A 23,550-nucleotide genomic window follows, 5' to 3' on the forward strand; every position below is an offset into this window, starting at 1 on the left:
GTTTCTGTCTCCTGTCACTTGACTTCTCTCGGTCTGAGTCATCCTTCTCAGAAGTGCAATTGAACTGCACGGATACAAGATTCAGCTGGACTTGAAACTGGACAGATTTCCTCCCAGTGGTAAGAACAGTTCCTGACTCGATGACAGACAAATCCTTTAACAACTCCGTCAGTGATATATTATTGTTGGAACGTCAGAAAACGATAGAAATGGAAACAGAAATACTTTTTCTTTGTTTTATATCACATGCATTACATAAAAGGGTTTTTCATCACATTGTTAAACTTTGCAGCAACATAAAACTTGTTTTGAAATCCTGTCCCCTTTATTTTTTCTGCAAATGTGAATGCATTTGAAACCAGCGGGTGCTCCCTTCACACAGAGACAGCCCAAATATAATCAAAGTATCCGGGTGGCAGAGTATATTTGATGCAAGCTAACAAACATTAAATTTGAATTAAATCTGACAAAATATGGAGGAAACCTACTGTTAAACTCATCCGGCTGGAAAATGAGTTTCAGCTTTAAACCAAATGCTTAGAACAATTTGTGCTTTATGAGAACTGCTGCAAAGCAAGTTGGTTTTTAAGGTGTTAAAACTGTGTTCGGGTAAGTTTAGTGTAGGGTTTGGAGTTATGGATGTGGCTTAGTATTCAAATGCAGAGTAACAAGTGTGTCCGCATGTGTCATCTCCAGGCATGTGCATAGGTTTCTTCCAAGCACTGGTGGGACATCAGTGGGAGCATTTGAGCATGAAGGGTTCAGTTCCTTGATTTGTGCAGAATTTTGTGCATTTTCTCCACCGGCTTCTGCTGGAGTTTTTCATTTACGTGAAGAGAAACCCGAAAACAAAGCACCAGATGGCACAACCAGATTCCCTGAGTAAATCCTTTGCTTCTTTCTTGTTTTTACTGTGGGGCCTACATACATCTGTTTTAAATACTGGAGCGAGGTATGCCCGCTGAGCAGCCCGAAAATCTCCACATGTGCTTTCTGTTAAATCCAAAGCTTGAGTCTTTATTTTAGTATTTATGAATACAGAGTTTTATTCAATTTGCAGTGGAGAAACAAATGGAAACTTCACAATGGCAGTTTCTGTCCCTTACAATAATCCACTCCTGCACATGCATTGCAAAAAAATAGTTTAGGTAAATAAAATAAATGCAGTGGTGTTACATGCTTACCCTTTCAGATAAACAAAAACTTTAAAATAAAAAATCTGAATCGATCAAACTCACATACTGATTTGTTTTTTTGTTTTTTTTTTTACTTCCCGCCCACACGCGCTGCGCTGGTGTCAAATCAAACGTACCTCCTCAGAGCAGTCTGAAGCCGGTCAGCAGCTTGGAGCGAGCTCGCTGTGCACACGGGACCGATCGTTAATAAGACACAGTGAGTAAATATCAAACACCTTTATGTATCTATGAGACATATTCATGTTTCTATTGTATTCATGCAAGCTTCGTTTTAAAAGCTGATTGGCTGCTTAGATTTACGTTGAACACGAGAGACAGGTTTGTTGTGAGTTCGTTTTTTCCACCTGTGCTATGCAGTCACCATTCATTTATTTTTGTAATATTTTATATTACTGAGTGATTTAAGTCTGTTTGTTTGTCAGTTTTTCGTAATGTAGGTATTAAGAAGTCAGAAACATTATAACGAAGCAGTTATTGAATAAGAAGTTAGATATTTACTTGAGTCATGCATTCCAGTAAAGTTTTTAGTAAAATAAAGATTTAAATAGCTTTACATGCAAATGAATGTAAAATAATCAGCAGCAAGTACAATTTAAAGTAATATTAGAAATGTGATTTATCGTAACTGGTTCTTAGATTGTTTTGCTGAATCAATGTGGAGTGACATGCAGATATTTATTCAAGCACAGCATGTAATATGAGGTACTTTCACTTTATCATTTATACTTTAACTACACCAGATCCACTAAAAAGAAATGATAAGGTCTTTTACAAGCTTGTACGAAGATAAACATGTATTAGTGAGAGTATGGCCTTTTTCTCATTTATTTAAGTGTAGGACTTTCACATGTAAAGGACTATATTTTAACATAGTACGACTGAAATTTTTGAACTTATCGACTCAGTTATTATTATTCCTTTATTACTGTTTTCTACAGTGCAGAGTAAAACTAATGAGCACTCAGTAAACATTAAACAGGAACATTATTGCACAAAAAGAAGATCATCAATTTCCTCCTTGAGCAGCACTTTGTTGGCTGGGTGTAAAAAAGTCCCTTTCCATAGCAAGACATCTTGAAGAAACCTTCAATCAAGAATCAGGCTCTCATTATGGATGGTCGTGAGCTTGGACCAACTGGGGTTGTGTAAATAACACATATGGATTCATTGTAAACCAACATATGTCTTTAATCAGAATCAGCATACTTCATTAATTCCTGGGGAAATTATGTGGGTTACAGTTGCTCCAGTACCGTAACATCAACAAAAACAGACCAGACTATTTAACAGTAGAATATGTTAAGATATAGGGAATAGCAGAATATAATATATAATCACCAAATAATAAATGTTACGTTCCCCTGAGGGGTCTAGGCGGTGAGGGGGAAGTAACAAAAGGTGTCCAGGTCAGAAAAAGGAGTCAAGGAGGCAAAAGGGTTAAATTAAAGAGTTTTATTAAAGTAGCTCAACTAAGAGAGACGGACAAGCCGCTATCACCATTTAAGAAAAACAAACAAAACTCAGGCGTTGGTCAATAAAGCAAAGTCAAAAGGAAAGCGCAGCTCACTAGCTGCAATCACCACAAAACACACACAGCTCACTAGCTGCAATCACCACAAAACACACACAGCTCACTAGCTGCAATCACCACAAAACACACACAGCTCACTAGCTGCAATCACCACAAAACACACACAGCTCACTAGCTGCAATCACCACAAAACACACACAGCTCACTAGCTGCAATCACCACAAAACACACACAGCTCACTAGCTGCAAACACCACAAAACACACACAGCTCACTAGCTGCAAACACCACACAAAATGGCACTCTGGCCCAGAGCTCACCTTTCCCTGGGCTTAAATACTTTTAATTACTGATGTGAGTCAGCTGTGTTACAGGGAAAGGTGGCACCTCAGGCAGAAGAGGTGGTGGGACACGCCCACACAGGCACCTTCAGGAGGAGGCCCTGCTAGGGCCGTAACACCCCCTCCCATAAATACAAACCCGTGGTTTGTCAAATTATCTCGATAACCAAAATGATTAATCAAGTCCGTAACCATTGCATCACCAAATTGCAGGTTTTCCACCTACCAAACCCCATAGCAACGGTTAGGCATTGTCAGCGGAAGCTGCCAACCCCATCTCAATGGGTTCAAAATACTTACTGAAGGTGGCCCCAGACCCTCAAAACAATGTCTCATGTGATGGCTAGGGCTTTTTTGAGCCATCACATGTGGAGAACACAGGCAGTCAGAAGACCTTTCTGCAACACTTTGCAGACGATTCCTCAAGTCACCGGTACAGGCATGTTTGTTAGCCAGGGTTGCGGGTCTTACTGGTGGTTTTATACACAGCCTGTCCCCCTGCAGGTCATTTTGGGGACCTGGGAAATTGTCAACCAGCGGCCGCTCAGAGTTAATTGATCCCTTACACTGACCACAGGAGCCCCTTAAACAACTATGCCCCAAGTGTGGTCCTTTGCTGGGCCTGACAACCTTGTTAGTTTGAGAACCATGAGTGACTGTTTTCAAATCAGGCCTTCTTCCCTTTCGATACGCTTTCCGCTTAAGTGCCAGTTTCACACAATCAGCAACCACATGGCCAGGCTTGTGGCAGAAGAAACACAGTTTTGCTTTGGAACTTGAAACCACCACTTTTTCAGCCTCGTTAGCTGGCTCCCTCCTAGCTCTCCAAGATGTATTGTAGTGAGAAGGGATGTCACATTCTACAGCATTTGTTTTATGAGTTAGGGTAAACTCATCTGCCAGTATGGCAGCCTGCTGTAAAGTGGAAACCCTCTGTTCACTTAAATAAAGAGCAATACACTCAGGAACAGAGTTTTTAAAATCCTCCACAAGCATGAGCTCACGTAACGACCCCAAACTTTTAACCTGGCTTGCAGAGCACCACCTACCAAAAAGCTTTGCCTTCTCCCAAGCAAAGTCAAGGTAGGACTGACCCTGTGCCAACTCCAAACCTCGAAAGTTCTGCCTATAGGCCTCAGGAACAAGTTCATAGGCTTGGAGGACAGCACTTTTAATCTTTTCATAAACTAGGCTGTCCTGCCTAGACAGACCAGAGCACGCTTCTTGAGCCTCACCTGTCAACCAACACAGCAACATCACCCCCCACACATCTTGAGGCCACTGCAGTGCAGTTGCCAGGCGTTCGAACACACTGAAAAAGCTGTGAACACTGGATTCACAGAAGTCTGGAACCAGGTGAATGTTATTGCTCACAAACGAGCCTCTAGACACCTGTACACTAGCAGCTGTGTCAACCATTTTGGGGATGGTGAAGAGTTAGCAAAACACAACCTAATTAAGACAGTTAACAGACCACTACACAACTTACTTTAGCTGACCAACGTACCTCTTACAGTATACACAATAAACAAACACAACTTACCCAGTTCCTAAGCACAACAAACTTTACCTATCTTCTGGAGCGTGCCGGGCTTGAGGCAACTTGAAAGGCGAAACTTCAGCGACTGGAGCCCTGAATTGCCTACCCCCAACAGGGAACTAATCCCCGCCCAGGATTACTCCGAAAATAAAAAAGGCAAAACAACAAAAGAGTGCCCGAAGGAAGAACTTAAAACAAAGCTCAGCTGGACACTCACCTAACTAAACTGGGAAGTTGAATCTCCAAAGGTAAAAAACAGCAAGATAATCAAAAACCAATTCCAACTCAAAACTCCCTTTTCAACGATCCCGGACGAGCCCCCACTTGTTACGTTCCCCTGAGGGGTCTAGGCGGTGAGGGGGAAGTAACAAAAGGTGTCCAGGTCAGAAAAAGGAGTCAAGGAGGCAAAAGGGTTAAATTAAAGAGTTTTATTAAAGTAGCTCAACTAAGAGAGACGGACAAGCTGCTATCACCATTTAAGAAAAACAAACAAAACTCAGGCGTTGGTCAATAAAGCAAAGTCAAAAGGAAAGCGCACCTCACTAGCTGCAATCACCACAAAACACACACACACCTCACTAGCTGCAATCACCACAAAACACACACACACCTCACTAGCTGCAATCACCACAAAACACACACACCTCACTAGCTGCAATCACCACAAAACACACACAGCTCACTAGCTGCAATCACCACAAAACACACACAGCTCACTAGCTGCAATCACCACAAAACACACACAGCTCACTAGCTGCAATCACCACAAAACACACACAGCTCACTAGCTGCAATCACCACAAAACACACACAGCTCACTAGCTGCAATCACCACAAAACACACACAGCTCACTAGCTGCAATCACCACAAAACACACACAGCTCACTAGCTGCAATCACCACAAAACACACACAGCTCACTAGCTGCAATCACCACAAAACACACACAGCTCACTAGCTGCAAACACCACAAAACACACAGCTCACTAGCTGCAAACACCACAAAACACACACACAGCTCACTAGCTGCAAACACCACACAAAATGGCACTCTGGCCCAGAGCTCACCTTTCCCTGGGCTTAAATACTTTTAATTACTGATATGAGTCAGCTGTGTTACAGGGAAAGGTGGCACCTCAGGCAGAAGAGGTGGTGGGACACGCCCACACAGGCACCTTCAGGAGGAGGCCCTGCTAGGGCCGTAACAATAAATCATTCCTTAACATTACGCTTTGATAAGAGTTTTACTTTAATTAGTTTTGTTAATTTTGCCTCAAGATGTTTATTCTGAAGCCATTCTCACATATGCTGAACACGTGTTGCTTTTCCTTCACTTTACAATCCAGCTCATCCCAAGCCATCTCTGTTGGGTCTACGCTGGGGGAGTAAGGAGGCCAGGTCATCTGTTATGGTGGTTTGCTCACTGTCCTGTTAAAGGACAAGTGATTCAACTTCATTTCAAGTTAGCAACGGTGGCATTGAAAAAGAACAATTTCTAGAGGAGGAAACCTGGGGCAGAACCACATTCAAGGAGGGTGGACCACAGCAATAACCAGCTGTGGTGGAGAGATAATGTTCACTATAAACTCCAAACAGATGATGATTGTTTGTCGTTCCAAGCTGTTGACTTAGGTGTTCCTTTGAATTCTGAATAAATTACAATAAATCAACCTTGTCACACAAAGATCCTCTCAAACCATCACAGTTCCTTCTCAGTGCTACACAGCAGGATCCACAAACATCCAACCAACTTTGTGTCTTGAAACAGTTAGATCTAAACTAAGACTAATTGGGCCAGAGTAAAAATTTCCACTGCTCTGATGTCATGTCTGATGTGTCTCTTGGCCAGAGTAGTTCTCCAAATCGTATCTGTCTTTCTCGATAATGCTTTATTTCATTTTGTTTATTTATTTTTTACAAATGAAAATATCAGAGGGACAGCTTATGTTGAATAGTTTTGAGATGAAGTTATAGAGGCAACACTGAAATGGTTTGAACGTTACTTGCCTGACTGCATTGTGCAAGTGTAAAGTTTAGTGGAGGGGGTGGGGGTTGTTTTTTCAGGACTTTATCTGAGGCCTGTGATTCCAGTGAAAGGACAGTTTCATTCTTCTGACTTTGTGGGAAAAGTTGGGGGATGGTCCCTGTGCATAAAGCAAGGTCTATAAAGACATGGTTGGGCAGATTTGGTGTGGAAGAACTTAAATGGCCTGCACAGAGTCCTGACCTCAACCTGACAGAACACCTTTGGGATGAATTAGAGAAATGTATTTCTGGAAGAATGGTTGAAAATTCCCATACACGCACTCCTAAACCTTGTCTAAAGCCTTCCCTGGAGAGTTAAAGCTGTTATAGATTGGGTGGGCTGATATCACATTAAACCCTATAGATTAAAAATGGGATCTCACCCAAGTTCATGTGGGTGTGAAGGCAGATGAGCAAATACCTTTGGAGCATAAGACGAGGCGAAAGACCACAGAGAAGATTCATGGATGTAGTGAAGGTGGACATGCAGGAGATTGGTGTGACAGGATGGTAGAGATAGGGTAAGATATATAGGGTAAGCTATAGTGACCATTAAGTGGGATTTATGGTCCATGACCATATTGTGCTCCTTTGTTTCCTTGGCGGTATGTTTTGGGTCATTGTCATGCTGGAAGAACCATCCACGACCCATCTTCAGTGTTTTCCTGAGGGAAGTAGGTACTTGTCCAAGAATTTGTCCTGTACCCTTGGCATAAAAACAGTCCCAGGATATTTTTCCACCTCCATGCTCCATGCTTGATTTTGGTTTCATCTGATCACAGCACTTTCTCCCAAGCCTTGTATCATTTAAATGTTCACTGGCCTGTACATGTCTGTTCTTGAGCAGGGGGACGTTGCAGGAACTGCAAGATTTCTATCTATTAATGTATAGATTGTTACGGATGGCATTTTAGTGACTGTGGTCACAAATGCCTTCAGATCATTAACAACTCTTCCTGTGTAGTTTTGGGCTGATCCACCACCTTTCTAATGATCATTCTCACCCGTGAGAGTCATGGTCTGAATGCTGTGTTGGGTGTTGGGACAATAGTCTAGGATGAAGAACTTTGGCCACGTTTAATGTAAGAGTCCATGACTATGACACTACATACAGAAAGGATGCTTTTCTGAATATGGTTGCTCTGCAGAAAACAACCAATGGCCTTTTAATAATGCCCAACAGTTAACTGAAAAACATTCCACATGATAAACCCATATAACCAGGCAAAAGTAATGAAGATACTGCCAGTAGTGTTGTGTCTACAGTTTATTTTACAAGGGGAAAAATCATATTACAAACAACCTTGATTGGGTCAGTCTGTGCAAATGTTTGACATGGTTCTCTAAATATTTCCCGTGCCATTGCACTTTATTTGTTGATCATTTATTTGTGTGTAGAAGTGAAAAAATGTGGGCATCTCGTGCTCTGAACTTGACTCTAAAAACCTCGAAATCAATGTCTAAAAAAGGGGAACACTTTGAAGATAATTATAAATGTAATTGTCAAATGAATGTAGTGGCAACAATAATATTCCCCTGTGAAAGTCAATGGAGAGGAGATTAATGTGCTGTAATCTTTGCAAGAGGATCTCCAGGGAAATTTGATAACATGCACTGGTAGAAACTAGTGCACTTTGGACTTATCAGTCTGCACAGAGGCTAAATGAACTTGTTTTATTTATCAAAGTGAAGGTACAAAAAGGGAGGAAGAGTTCAAGTCAGGGTATGGTGTCCAGATGTTACCACTGATAGCATCACGACAGAATAATTAACACACAATCACACAACTGTTTCCAGATTGCAGTATTTCTTCTTTACATGTATTTTCTTAAACCCAGGGAACGTGAAGTTTCTAAATGTTTCCTAATGTGGCTCCAGTTCTGCTTACAGCTTAGCAGTGTTGTATTTTACTGTTTTATTGTAATGGGAACATAAAATCCAGACATCAGATCTATAGTTGCCTGCAGCTTTACAGGAATCGTGGCGCTAAATTTTGATTTATTTTTGTCAGTTTCTAATTTGTGTTCCTTCTTGATTTAAGATAGTCCCCCTGCCAAGTAATGTGCACACTGTTGCTCAAGCAGAATGTTTAAAGACACGGTGAAATGCTTTTCAGTATTTTTACAACAAAATCCCTCTCTTCTTTTAACCAATAAGGTATATAATTTGTTCAGTATTCTTATGTTTGAGGAGTGGTTATATGAATCACCTGTGGTATACATCCTGACCTCTGTTGCACTGACTTCACTCCCTCAGAACAATCTCTCATTCAGCATTTCTCGCAATAGTGAAACTCTTGAAAATACAAAAAAAACTGAAGCTGAGAAGAAAACAGAGAAAATAGAAATGAGAACTACAGCACTCGGTTTTAAAACTACAGCCATGGCAGAATGCGTCCTCTGGTTGCACCCTTCTCTATAACACTAACAGCCACTTGCCTTTAAAGTTGTTGATTAAATTTTCATGAGGAAAACTTTTTCATTGTTTTCTTGTATGCATATTCGAGGTGATCATGAACCCCAAAGCTGTATGGCTTTTGGGAATTTGTGCTAGCGTTACTGACATCCTTACCTTAAAAATATGAAACACATCATATGACATACTAGCCATGCTGTAACTTGGGTTTTGGAATTTGGGGTTCCTGTGACATTTTCTTCTTTTTTGATCATAATCAAGCATTATTCATTTTGCAGATTAATTTCACTGTACTCATATCTATTGTTTCGATGAGAGTGGGTCAGCCTATACTTAACCATATTATTACAATAATATGGTGTGTTCATACAAAAAGCAAACCAACTTTTCCCCTCAGATATTGGTCCCCAACATTTAAAAAGAGGAGGAGCACGGCAACCAATCACGTTACAGCAACATACTTTCAGCCGTTACAGTGTAGCCTACCTTTCTCCAAACTGAGTTCATTTTCTCTGTGTTTTATCTAAAAGCAAAGTTTAACCAGACCACTCCAATCGTTATCTCTGCATCCTCCATTTCTGATTTGTCAGTGGTGTCAGGAGAACCCCAGCTGGTTCATGCTTAGGCTGTTTTTCAGCAATGTTGCAATATTTAAACTTGCACAAATGTACTATGCCCTCTTTGGTTTTGTTGAGAATGCACCATTACGCATGCAGTCATAGCTTTTACTACGAATGATCAAGAGAGACTGGAGGACAGGAAAAAAGAAAAGCTTGAAAGAGAATGAAACGTACAGTGCTCTTACAACATAAATAAAGTTTCATTTGGTTAATCTCTAAGGTTTCAGGGTTTTTGGGTTTTTTCTAAGAGGATAATCAAGGAAATTCTAAATGACTGCCCTGAATTACTGCAGTTAAGTCATATCTCAAGAACTGGATTTAAATCTGCCTCGTATATAAATCCTGCAAGTGTTTGTTGTTTGTATCACTCTGGGGATGTATATTTTTGTGAATGTTTACATCTGTATTTCCCTTGACAGTTTTATATCATCAACATGGAATTCTCAGAGGAAGACTACGACTATGAAAACACCACCTACAACTTCACCTATGATGACTATCCTGCCGTATGCGAGAAAGGGGACATCCGATCTTTCGCAGCCCTCTTCCTGCCCATCATGTACACCGTGTGTCTGGTGGTGGGACTGGCTGGAAACGTTTTAGTCGTGGCTGTCTACGCCTACCACAAACGCCTGAAGACCATGACAGATGCCTTCTTGACCCACTTGGCTGTGGCCGACTTGCTCCTGCTCCTCACGCTCCCTTTCTGGGCTGCTGATGCTGCAAGGGGCTGGGAGCTAGGGGAGGTTGTTTGTAAAATCGTGTCCGCCTGCTACACAGTGAATTTCACCTGCTGCATGTTGCTGCTGGCGTGCATCAGCTTGGATCGTTATTTATCGCTGGTCAGAGCACAGGATAGAGACCAAAGACGATGGCTACAGAGGGCGTTCACCAGGAAATGCTGTTGGAAGGTGTGTTTAGCTGTTTGGGTGACAGCTTTCCTCCTTGGCCTTCCTGATTTAATACGCTCAGAAGTGAGGCAGGCATCTGATAGAAATATCTGTCTAACCATCTATCCTTCATCTATGGCTCGAGGAGGTAAAGCTGTCCTAGAGGTGGTCGAGGTATTGTTGGGATTCCTACTTCCTCTGCTGGTCATGGTGACCTGCTACTGGCGGGTGGGCTGTGCACTCCGGGGCCTCCCTGATGAGAGCAGAGGGAAGAAGTGGAAAGCTCTGCGTGTCCTTCTCATTGTCGTAGGGGTGTTTGTGATGACTCAGCTGCCTTACAACGTGGTTAAGGTGTATCGGGCAATGGATACAGTCTACAGTTTAGTGACCCACTGCGGGGCGAGTAAGGTGCTTGATCAGGCGGCTCAGGTGACAGAAAGCCTGGCTCTCACTCACTGCTGTCTGAACCCGATCCTCTATGCCTTTGTGGGGTCTTCCTTTAAGATGCACATGATGAGAGTGGCCAAGAAGTTTGAAGCGAAGCGAAGGAAGAGGGGAAGCAAAACAACAGAAACTAATGTGGAGGAGGGGATGGAAATGTCATTCAACTCCCACACTGCATCCCAAGAGACAAACTCATTCTCAATATGAGACATGACTAAAATGTCAGCGAGGTCTATGTGTCTATATATGCACACAAGGTCCAGCAGGAGAGCATATAAAGCTTTTGTTGATGTAGGGTGTAGCAGCAGTAGCAAAATGCTTGCAAATCATTAAACTGTTCAAAAATTCCACTAGTTTTAACAGTCTGTTCCTAAAAACAGTCTTTTTCTGCCAAAGCGAACAGTTTATGTGCTGGTTTCAAAGAGCTCCAATATATATTACTTTTGCCCTCTGTTGAAGAGAAAAAAAAATCATTTCAGCCACATATATTTTATGAAAAGACCTGCTGAGACAGTTTGTAGTTACTCTTTGCAGGAGTAGATGTATTTATTTACAGTAGTATCCATTAGTGACAATGACATCCACCACAGTGGGTTCACTGAGAACTAATTCAAGTATTGCATTAACTTTTCAAGAATTACGGACATTCTTATACACAGTGCTCCGTTTTCAAAATCTGGAAATTTTTTGATTTTATATTTAAAATAAATTTTAGATATAAGGATTCTTTTTAATAGCTGGATGAAAATCCAAGTCCACGGACATCACCAACTGCTGCATTTCATTTCTTGAGATACTCCACTTGGCTCTTACTACAGCTACTTCAGTTGCTGCTTGTTTTTTTGGATTCAAAAAGCATGCTTTTCTAAGTTGAAGTCAAGTGACCAAGTGGCAAGTTAAGAATATCCCAGCTCTCTGCCCCGAGAAACTCTTGGGTTGATTTTCCAGGATGTTTTGGGTTTTTTCCGTGTGCACTGTAAAATGCTATCTGAGCAGAGACTACAGGCCTGTACACTTCATAATTCATCCAGCTACTTCTATAAGCAGGCACATCAAACACTAGTGACCCGGTTGCACTGGCAGCCATGCCAATGCCATAACACTGCCTCCACTATGTTTGACAGATGATGTGGTTTGATTCATATCACGAGTCATTTCTCTCTTCCTCCATATGTTTCTTGTCGTATCAGTCTGATAAAAGTTCATCTTGGTTTCATTTGTAAAAAAAAAAAAAAGGGAAAGTCTAATCTGTCTTTCATGTTGCTGAATGTAACCAGCGGTTTGCACCTTGTGAAACACACTGTGCTGATCATTTATCATGAGGGTGTATCTGGAGAGTAGACTTTGCCAATAATATGTCTACCTCCTCCCCAGTGTTCTTGGTTGTTTTTTTAAACCAAGGAAAGAATTCTGCAATATTCCACTTTAGTTGCTTTCTGTGGTCTTTCAGGTCTTGTTTTTGAGCTGGCCTTCTTTTAAAGAACATACTAGATTGCAGAGTTAGAGATTTATGCTCTCTTTGACAGGTTTGTTTGTTTGTTTGTTTGTTTTTTCAACCTAATGTCCTACCTCACCCTTTTTTAATATCTTGCAGGACGTAATATAAGGAGTTCAGTAGACAGTTACCAAATACAAGCTCAACACTTTGAACCAAATGCAGATATTTGTTTAGTTTTCCATTATTCTGCTTCTCAACTGTCCAGTTACATCTAAACCTCTGAAAATGGGAGTCTGTGTAGCTTTAAAGTCAGTACATTAATCACGTTTTATCGTTTGATTTAAAAATCTGCTGAGGTGGTGAACAGAGGTAAAATTACATAAAAATATTCTCCAAATACTTATGGACCTAACTATCCTTTTAATCCAGATCTTCAAGTTAACTTGTGCTTCTCTGAAATTTCACCAGAAACTTGCACTCTGCCCACACAGTTAAGATTTATTACTAAACTCTCTCTGCATTACACACTAAAAACACCCACAAAGGAAAGAAAAACCAGACCTGCTGGAACTTCAGCTTTGTTGAAAAAGTGCTTTGTTTAATTACAATCAACCATGAATAAAAACTCCAGACCCATTTCATGTAATAATCTGCATAGCCTGTAAACCAGATATTATATCGTGCACCTATGAAAGGGTGAGCAAAGACTTTAAACCTCTGTATGTTTGCCAAATATCTGTTTTTCTCAGCTCAGGATGTATCCTGAAAACTCTTAAAAAAACAAAAACAAAAAAAACCAACAAACATTAACCATCAACAGAATTGCTGTAGTGCGCTGCTGGTGTTTCAGAATCATGTGATATATCTACATCCACTGGGACTTTGGTTTGATGTGGGAACGCCGCATTTGTTGTTTCCTGAATTCCTAGGAACATCTGAAACACACATTTTTCCACACACAGATTCGCTCCTCTGCACTGAGAGCCAAGGCTGCACAGCGGGGTAAAAAACACTTTTTTATGAGTCAATGACGACAAGTTTGTAATCGTACTTTATCACTACATATGGGTTTACCACTGAGCTGAAATTCCTTAGAAAATGTGTAGCTGCAGACAGAGGGAGGGCTGGACACATTCAGATATTGTTACCCTTACCGTCCAGCATCGGCATCATTAACCCTGACAGATGTAAACAGGATACTGCATAGTTCAAATGTTTTTGATGTCTGTTGCAACTTGTTTTTCTTTTTTCCTTTTTTTTTTTTTTTAAATGCTCCAATTTGACAAAATGTATACAATCGAATGTTTACTTGTGTCATTCATTTTCTATTCATTAGATGTGAGGTTTATTTATTATTCTTTGGTATTTTTTTTTCCCTGCATCCCAGCTGGTGGAACTCAAGTATTGGTGTATACTGCAGGTCACACAATGTGGAAAGCATCTGAGAAATGTTATCCATCTGTTAAAAGAGCAAAACACTTTATTGAGCCAAAAAAGAAAAGAAAAAAAGGGGGGGGGGGGGAGGTTGATCCAATTTGAATTGTTGCATACCTTCTGTGTGATTCAAGACAATTTTGAAAACAATTACTTGTTTCAGACTCAAAATTTGCATTCGAGTGATTTTTGTTCATTTTCCTTACATGAATTTCCTTTGCAAATACAACTGTGCTCATTAAACTGATTTATTGAGAACATAAACAATATATCTTACAATAAAAAATGAAGTATACAAAAAAAAACAACTCTGCATTTGTACTATATTTAGAACAAAAGTGCAACAAATTAAATTAAATTATGATTAAGGCAGTCAACTAACTTCAGTTTCAAACCTGAACTACTTTTTTTTTTAATTAAATAAGTAAAAATATTCAATTATTTAACTAATGATAGGATAAACTGAGGCCTAAAATGGCAGTATCACAATAATTTAGAAAAGAAAACTTTCTGACATTTTCACAAAAACAAGGTAAACAAAATGTAGCCAAACCATTAATTCAATAAATACAAAACGGTGGTTGAAATTTAACTGGGAAACTGAACAGATGAAGACGTACTGCATGAAGACAAAGCTTACATCTCCTGAACTGGATCATCAAAGAAGCAAATACTGAAATGTTATTGCAAAGTTCAACTTATCTACAACACTGTTACAGTCCCAAAAGTGGATAAGCTGTGCAAAGGAAAACAGTTATCAACAACTCAAGCTTTCCGCTGGATGTGGAAAAATACAGAGACACAAAAGTGCAGCAGGAATGTGAAGGATTTCTCTGTTTACTTGAGACCTCGTGGCTCATGGCTTTATAAATACCTTATGGTTCATTAAATCAGGCACTTTTTGCTGGACAGAGTCTGGATATGTTTAGCTGTGAGGTGCACATCAGTGAAGTCTTTGTTTTTTGTTTTTGTAAGATGACAGTGGTATATCAAAGTATCATCTCTGAAATTTTAACAAATAGGACAAATCTTTACAGTTTTTAAGAGGCAGAAAGTGCTTCTCAAGATTGTAAGAGTGTGCATCAGAGTCACTGTCAGACATCAGTAATTCAGGATCTGCACATCAAACAGGTCACACACTCCCTCGTTGTCATCCAGGTTGAAGCTGTAGTCTATACCTGAATTTGGAGAAAGGAATCAGTGCAAAAATGAAAAGATGGCACCCACACTGAACACACATTCCAGCTGTTGATGATTTAGGACCTAGATCAGAATGTGAAAGGCAAGGCCCAGAGTTCAGAATTGGCCCGACAAAGACATTAATCCAGCCCGCTGCACTGCTTTGGAAAATGTGAAGGAGGGCAAACATTTACACTTTCATCTGTATTTTCATAAGTTTTACAGCTCCTTTAATAGATAAACAATTAAATAACATTTTATATTCATGTTTAACATTCCTGTTTTTTTCGTAGTCTACTATAGAAATTTCCCTTTTCTTAATTAACAAAAATGTTTTGAACAATGAGCTACCAGAACTTTTTCGGTAATTTTACACTTTTATTTTTGAGTTTAAGCCCAAAGAGTTGTGCTGTCAGAGCAGCATTTCTTCTTTAGACTGTAGAAGTGGATGACTTGGGTGACTGATGAAATGTTTCTCCCACTGAAAACACTACTCCCAGGTGAACAGAAGCAACTTTTTGGGAAATGTTAATATGCCAAATTAAGATGTTAAATATGTCAAATAATAAACCTGCTAAGCATCAGGATGTTAGCATTAACTCAGGAGCATCTGTTAATCATTTGAATGTCTTCTCTTTGACCTCCAGTCGTTAAAATGGACACATTATAGTGATGCCTAAGGTCTGAAAGGTAAAACCAGAGAGCTTTATAACAGAGTTAGGGGTCTCAGTTTATCTGAAATAGGACTTTATGGAGGTCTATATGTAGGTAGACTACCTCCAGTAGTTAGGGGTAAGTGTGCCCCCAATTAGACAGCATTACAGAAAATTGGGGCGATGAATGGAAGCCAAGCAATGCACTGCTGTGGAGGGGTGAGCAGCAATATATATTTAAGCGTAGATACTGAATGTAGTTAAAACAGGTGCTGTGATGCTTACCATCAGTGGACATGAGTTCCTCAATCAGGTCAACAGCTCCTACAAAGAAAATTAAAAACATGTTTCTATTCCACTGTGGTGTTAAACGTTCACTGTTCTGGACCATTTGTAGCATATCTGTAAACAATTCATTCCTTTCCTCCCACTGAAAGAAAAAACATTAAATAAAAGCATGCTTAGACCTAAGAACGTCAACTGAATCAGAACTGAAACAAATGTGAAGTAAACATTAAAAAAAGGAAAAAGACTTATGATTCTATTCATATCCCTGGGCCTCACCCTCTCGGTTATCCTTCATGTGGTCTCCAGTGGCACTGAGCTTCAGTAGGCTGCTCACATCCAGAACAGACTGGAACTCCTGGTCCACCAAGTCCATCTCCTGCTGCTCCAACCCCATCACTGGTCGACCGTGATAGACTGCAGACAGAATGAGGAGTCGAAACAAGGTCACTTAACCTCATAATGAAGGATTAAGTTATCTGGAGGCAGAAAACAACAAATGTTGGAATGTGCACTTGTTTACTATAACCCTGGAGAACCCATGGGGTCAAATTTGACCCCATGGTTTCCTTCAAAAACCAATGGGGTCGGCTCTGACCCCATGGGTTCTCCAGGGTTAATGTAAGAGTTCGAAAAACATGATTACCACCAATCTCATTTGTCCAGTAAATAAGAAGTTAATGCCAAAAGGCTGTTAATTTATTAATGTCCACGAGGTCATGCCTGAAAAGAATCCTATACATGGCCCACTTTAAATCTGAATTATTTTTACCTAACTCATTCTTAATGTACAAAAAAAATAAACACACCCAACCCTATGCACTGGCTTCTCATCTACACACCACTGTGCAAAACATACCATAAGCTTTCATTTTACAGAATCCAAGTGTTTCCAAATGTTGAGTAAGTAAAAATCATTCAGTGAAAGGTCTTGTGATTTTGTTGGGGCAATTCCTCATTTTTTTATTTTCTGGAAGGATGGTCAGACTGGGTTTCGCTTTGACACTCTTCTACTTTTAGTGCAACTCTGACTCATCCTCTATAAAACTTAGAGCTGTCAGCTGTCGATCTGTCAGATATACTGGAAGTCTTTTTTTAATAAAGCCACATGAACATATGCAATGATTAGCCACATTAAAACCAGTGAAGTATATGGCACCGCAATGCAATATTCTGATGGAGGGAAACTGGCATCAACGTGGATGTTACAAGCACCACCCACCTAAATACTGTTATAACCCTTAACAGGCTGCCCACAGGTTGCATGGAATCCAGTCTCAGCATTACAGAAATGTACAAAAACAAGTCAAATTAAGGGAGCGCCAACAAGACCCACTGCAGGCATCCTGGTGACGGACACCACAGGATAACTTCAGCGGTCCTGTGACCATACTCAGAGGGGCCAGAGCTGTTTTGCACAAGTGTATTTTTCCACAGTATTAGGCAGGTGGTGAGGCAACCTTTAAGCAGTGTAAACAAGTTGTCAAGTAGCTGCGATTGGGAGAAATTTGATATCTTGTGACTCATTTAGGTGGAGAATGTTATTCCAGAGAATCTGATAAATAAAAATGAAACTGTCCCATAGTAACAGCACTTTGAGGTTATTGAAGATCAAGTTTTCTGTGCAAAATTTTGTTCATACTCTCCTTGTTTATCATTTTTTCACAAGCTACAAGAGATTGAAGTAAATCTGCAAAGAAATGGGTCAAACTGTGCATACTGACGCTACAGTTTTCCTAAGACTTTAGATTCTTTTCTTACGGCCTAGATCTGGTTCATGTAACTCTGAAAGTCAGCTTGCTAAGAGAGGGAACATAGTGACAGACAGCAGTTTTATTTTTTGTTTCAAGATATTAGCACTGTATAGTATTACAGAAGAAAGTAGCAACTAATAAGTTCTGCTGTTCTTGCATGTCAAGACTCTACAACAGCTAATACTTCCAAGTCAGCTGATAAACAGCAATACTTTTAAAACAATAAATCAATCACATTTACATAATCAATTTCAGTGTTGTCCGTGGACAGTGTCTGATTAAAGTGCAGACTTTCCGGTTTCTTTAAAGGGTTTTAAGAAAAGTACTGCAGCAACCGTTTTGGAATTGCAGCTATTTTAATACACAAGCTCCACATTCAGTGACTCAGAACTCACTAGACAACTGACTGACAAGCAGCTTCCTGTCAAGTGAGGCTTGTTTCCACATTACCTCACAATAAAACATCTATGACTTCCATGTTGATGTTGCGTACGTGGTTTACTGGAAGCTGAGTCTGTCTGGACTGTGTCTGTAGGCAAAACATTTCCCTGAAGCCATCCTGCAATACAGTTAAACAACCAGGAGATCCTCTGATATTTTTATAAGACTGACAGGCCAATCATTTTGCATTCCAGTGCTGCTGACAAACACCTTTATAACCAGATACTAAAAAGTAAATAGCAAATTGAGAATTTTACACGGTGAATTACAAGAATTACATTTACCTCTATTTACCATTAAAAATAATGATAATGCAAGTTTTTCTTCACCTTGAAAGTTATGGTGTGGATTTGGTAATTTCTGGTATTGTTAAGGAACTATTTTTGAATAAATGCCAGCAAAGGCTGCACAGTACCGGTTGCAGTAATATGCCAAGAAGTGTTGCAATGCATCCGGCCATGACCAGACATGACTATGTGAACATCAAAAATACCAGAAGTGAAATCCTTAAATGAAGAAGGAAGCACTTTTGACTGCTCCTGAGGGGTCACCACAGAGGACACATCTGCACGTTTTATTCTGACACAGATTTCACGCCGGATGCCCTTACTAACACAATCCTCCTCCCATTTATCCAGACTTGTGACTGGCACTCCCAGTACACAGGCCTGGGGCCCCCTGAGGCTTAAATACATTAAAGTGTTAAAAATCAGGACCACACATGCAGTTTATTCTGTTAAAATAGGCACTGAAGTTCAGAAACAACATGCGCAACTGTTACTTGAGGCCAGTTTATACCACCTTCACATTATATCTAAAATATTTTATCAGTTTCTTTCTTTAAGCCAACATGCATGGGATTTATAACTATAGATTTATAGTTAACATCCATAACAATCTGGCACTACAGAAAGAAGAGGAACGCAAACTCCATTGTTAAAAGCAGTTAAATGAAGGGCAGTGCTTACAAATCAAATGTAACAGCAAAAGCACCCATCACTCATAGTAGATCACTCATTGTTTAACATCGACAGTGTGTCTTTCTTAAAAGAAAACACACTATCATGTGTGTTAGGACACATTCATTCTTTTAAGAATATATGATGTTTGATACATTTATTTATTTTTATTTTTTTATAGAAACGACAGTCTTTATATAGGACCTCAAAAAAGGGGTGTACAAAACATAAACTGACCGACATCAGAACAACATATAATGGCTTCCTGAAAACTTCCTTTCCCAGCTAAACATGAGTAACTTCCAAGTCTACAACAAAGGATAGGAAGTCTTCTAATGAAAATATGTATTAAATGCTCTTTTTTAGCAGAAAATTTAATCTATAATTAACAGCTCTCACTAAACATATGGCTAGCAATTAAATCATTTACAAAATAACCAAAATGCTGTTATCAAACAATAAACTGCAATAAAGTTACAACAATATAAAGTAATATTTATTACCCTAGTGCAGTGGTTTTCACATTTGCTCCTGTGTGTGACTCTGACACCGAAAACCTGAAACCTTATGTAGCACCACAAATTGGTTGACTATATAATTAGTAAAAACTATTCCAACGAAAACTGAACATCAGAAAGTAAACCTAGTTCTTCTGAATTGGTCACTATGTCAGAAGTTTCTTCTGAGGCCACTTTAAATTTCACAAATGACTCAGGTTGTAGAAGTTTTTCTTGACTACAAATGCAAAATTTTTATTACACATGTGTTCACCGCAGCCTCTTTAGCAGGCAGTAAAACTCTGTGGTGGTTTTGTTGAAGAACTTCAACAGCATTAAAATTCACATGCCCTAAAGCCCATCCTTACCCATCTGCACGTCAGGAGGGGTGGCCGACGGAGTCAGCACATCATCATGTTCTGGCAGCACCATCTGGTGGTCTGAGCAGAAAGACTCCTGGCTGCAGCAAGAGGTGGTGTTGGTGTTGGAAGTGGAAACTGAAAGAGGGAATCTCTGCAGGCTCGCGGGGGTGCTGGGTGGAGTTGGCATCTGACAGATGTCATCAGTGGGGGGTACAGAGAAGACCACAGGCACTCTGGAATCTGAATCTCTGTTGATAAGCATGACCTGAATGGGAGCAGAGTGGCTGCGCAGGTTCACCTGGTACTTCTTTTGACCACTCTGACCCTTAAAAACAGCAGCATGTCATTAAGTATGTCATTTAATAAAGCAGTTATATAGTTGATCTTTTTTTTAAGAATATTTAAAACTGATCACATGATCACAAGGGCATGAAATAAGATGCTTGCAGTGATAAACACAGAAAACTGTCAGATAAATGTGCAGTGTTTTTAGGTTTGCACTGTTTAGTTTCTGTGCAACTTTACAGTTTTACTGTTTACCATCACAGCAATATCTAGACGCTCATAAAGTTACAGGCTAGCTGATTGATGTTAGAGCACACATATGTACACTTATGTACAAAATAAAAAGCCAAATGTAACGAGAATCTTGCAGCTCACTCACAAGCTTTTATCCACCTGTAATAAAATCTGCTAGATAAAGCCTGTGCTGTGTCTGGCGTCTGTTCTCATTAAAGCAGAGTCAAATAAAACAGTACATTTCTATACAACCAAAGCAATACTACCATTTCTGGCAGTGGCACCTCCAGCTGAGTCCCAGCAGGAGCCACAACAGCTAGAAGTGTTTCTTCACTAAAAGCGCTGCAGATGTCTTCATGCGTCACAAATTTATATGTGTAGAAGTGTTAAAGAAGCCGGATTACTGTTTGAAGGAAATGGAGACAATAAACTTGAAAAACAAGAACTGTGAGCATTGTGCAAATCGGGATTAGCCTGGATGTCATTTCACTACTTGACAATGGCAATTATATTTATAATCCCTGCTTTATAGTGTTTTCTTTGATCAATAGGCAAACAATGTTAAAAGGATCAGAGAAGGATTTGTTGTCTCTGAACTGAGTAAATGGGGCCTCGAGGGAACTAGAATTACAAACCATGCAGACAACAGTACAAAAAAACACCTGGTGATATTTCACTGCAAAACAAAGCAAGCCCTACTAACAGATATTTTACTCATTTAATATGAAAAAAATGAGTTAAGATTTGGTTATTTTACAAAGTCTTAAGATGAAAAAGAAAATCAGAACTTCTCTTCTGCCAACATATGATAGAAAAGGCAGAGCGATGACATGAGATGCACAAAAGCAGTGTCTCCAAGTGAACTAAATAAAAACATTTATTTCAAAAATGTAGTCATAAAAAGGATATGTGTTGACAATGGGATCGTGGTTCAAGTGTTTGATGTTCTCCTCCAGCCAGGCCTTCTGGTTGTCCAGCTCTTTCTCTTGGGCTTCCAGCTCAGCAATTTGGGCCTTTAAGACATTTACCTGCTCCAAAGCCTCCTCAGTTTGGCTGGCTATGTTCTCACCCCTTAACATAACGTACAGGATAAGGATGTTTTCTCAGCATTTGCTCCATCTGCTTCATCTTCAATTAAAGTGTGTTTATCTTTAAATTAACGTAAGCACCAACTCTGCATGCATTTTTAAATCTACAGGAACATTAAAATAATAACAATTTTTTGAAATAGTAAACATTTTGTCTCACACCTCCACTGGATTACATTCTTGTTTTTCTTCTCAATTAGCCCCACCCCTTCCAGTACATTGGTGATATCATATATCCTCCTCTTCTGCTTCACTGCCAAGCTGTCTGCAGCCTGTTAATTCAGACAGACATATCAACATCACATCCATATTTCCATATCAGCTGTTCGTTTATAGCATCTTGAGATATACACTTGCAGGTCCATCATAGATACCAGGAAGTTTCTGCAGGAAATGCTTCATCGGTGAATCCAAGAAATAGGGAATTTGGCAAATTAAGCTGCACAAAATAACAAATCAAACTCCTTGGCAGAAGAAGCCAGTTATACAATACCAGAGGCAAAGGGAGGAGGGAAAGGGCTGAGTAACCTGCTGTGTAAACATTGCCCAAGTCTGGCGGGCAAGAAGAGAGGGAAAATGCTACCAATGATAAAAAATAAATAAATAAATAAACAGTTGCAGTAATTAAAGCTTCAAGTAGATCAGAGATTGACACAGGCAGTTAACATGAAACAGAAGTCTCCAAGGAGAGCACTGGAGTGTAAAAGTCATTTACAAATTTTACTAGATGCCCAATACTTAAGGACATTGCTAGTGGGGAAATTGAATAGATGAAATCAATTACATATATAAAACTGACTGGAAAAAATTTGATTTGGGTACCGCATTGTTATATGTTACTGCAGGATCCCACAGGGAGTCAATTGATATCTGCTAGGTCTCAGGAGCATAAAGACAGGTAGGCAGAAACCTTAATTTCAGGAGTTAAGTTTTAGCCTTCTCTTTTAAAAGGAGATGATTCCTATTTCATCTTATAGCCCATGGACATATGAACCTGGTGACACTGGGTCACAGGATAATGCCATGTTTAATCATAATGCAAAAAGACTGGGGATCAGGGTGCCACTCTGGCATCTCCCCGGTCGCTCATTAAAAGTAGGTTTCAAGGGAGACTGCTAAGTGTATTTTAGTGCAATTCAATTAGGCCTGATTTAGCATTAAACACACGATAAATTGATAAAGCATATGAAATACAATGATTAGCTAATTTTCTGTCAACAAATACTCTAAAAAAAAATTTCTTTAATGAAGAAAAAAAAAACCCTTTTGAGTATCAGTGGAAGTATAAAGGAGGAGTCCGGGTAATGGCGGCTTGCTAGTCCACCTGTTAAAAAAATCAGTATACCTGACTGGACCCGTAATGACCGACAGCCCTTTGTTCGCATCTGTTGTATTAATGTTGTCAGTGGAAAACACCACTTAATGCTCCCCCCAAAACAACCCACAAAACCCGTCGTCTCCGTTTTACTGACCACTTTCAAATCAAGGACGCCGTCCTTGGCTTCTTGGAGCAGGCTGACAAACTTAATAGTGAGGAGCCCCAAACTTTTCTCATGGCGACTCGATGTCGAGGGTGCCGTCTCAGTCGTCTCAAACTCCATCTTCTTTTTATAAAAGAAACCCTTACTTGTTTTTACTCAGCCACCTACGTTTTAATGAGAATAACGATAATTTCTTTAAATAGCAAATAACGCCGGATCCCTTAACGGGACGATAGAAGCACCTGAAGGGTTTTTAAATGAACGGACGTTACGTTAGGGTCCTGTTGCTATGGCAACCCATTTGCGGCTCGTGCCACGGTCGACCCCCACCGCCGAGCTCGTGCCAACTAAGTCCCGCCTCCCCGCACATCAAACATCACTGACCAATCGGTACGATTAGTATTAGTATGGAAGCCCATAGCAGCCAAAAATATAGGTTAGCATTTTTTTAACTAATTA

The 23,550-nt window shown here is 39.9% G+C and overlaps 2 protein-coding genes across 5 annotated transcripts; one reads left to right on the plus strand and one right to left on the minus strand.

The window, feature by feature from the left end:
- Window positions 1–14,304, plus strand: ackr4a (atypical chemokine receptor 4a). Of its 3 annotated transcripts, none has more exons than XM_080907020.1 (3): window positions 1–119; window positions 1,321–1,392; window positions 10,087–14,304. In XM_080907020.1, exon 3 carries the CDS (start codon window positions 10,102–10,104, stop codon window positions 11,206–11,208), a length of 1,107 nt encoding a protein of 368 aa, XP_080763146.1. In that variant the 5' UTR covers window positions 1–119; window positions 1,321–1,392; window positions 10,087–10,101; the 3' UTR covers window positions 11,209–14,304. The 3 variants fall into 3 exon arrangements, with proteins under 3 accessions (XP_080763146.1, XP_080763147.1, XP_080763148.1); XM_080907021.1 differs by having other exon boundaries at window positions 36–119; window positions 1,326–1,392; XM_080907022.1 differs by lacking the exon at window positions 1–119 and adding an exon at window positions 659–882.
- On the minus strand, window positions 14,050–23,416 carry e2f5 (E2F transcription factor 5). 2 transcript variants are annotated; one of them, XM_080907024.1, is made up of 8 exons: window positions 23,083–23,416; window positions 21,773–21,882; window positions 21,428–21,593; window positions 20,789–20,893; window positions 20,010–20,322; window positions 16,270–16,407; window positions 15,991–16,029; window positions 14,050–15,051 (listed from the first exon to the last, which is right to left on the minus strand). In XM_080907024.1, exons 1-8 carry the CDS (start codon window positions 23,209–23,211, stop codon window positions 14,975–14,977), a joined length of 1,077 nt encoding a protein of 358 aa, XP_080763150.1. In that variant the 5' UTR covers window positions 23,212–23,416; the 3' UTR covers window positions 14,050–14,974. The 2 variants fall into 2 exon arrangements, with proteins under 2 accessions (XP_080763150.1, XP_080763149.1); XM_080907023.1 differs by having other exon boundaries at window positions 14,064–15,051; window positions 20,010–20,328; window positions 23,083–23,414.
- Between the last annotated feature and the right edge of the window lie 134 nt (window positions 23,417–23,550).

This window comes from Rhamphochromis sp. 'chilingali' (assembly GCF_963969265.1).
Source record: "Rhamphochromis sp. 'chilingali' genome assembly, chromosome: 16".
Taxonomy (NCBI): domain Eukaryota; kingdom Metazoa; phylum Chordata; class Actinopteri; order Cichliformes; family Cichlidae; genus Rhamphochromis; species Rhamphochromis sp. 'chilingali'.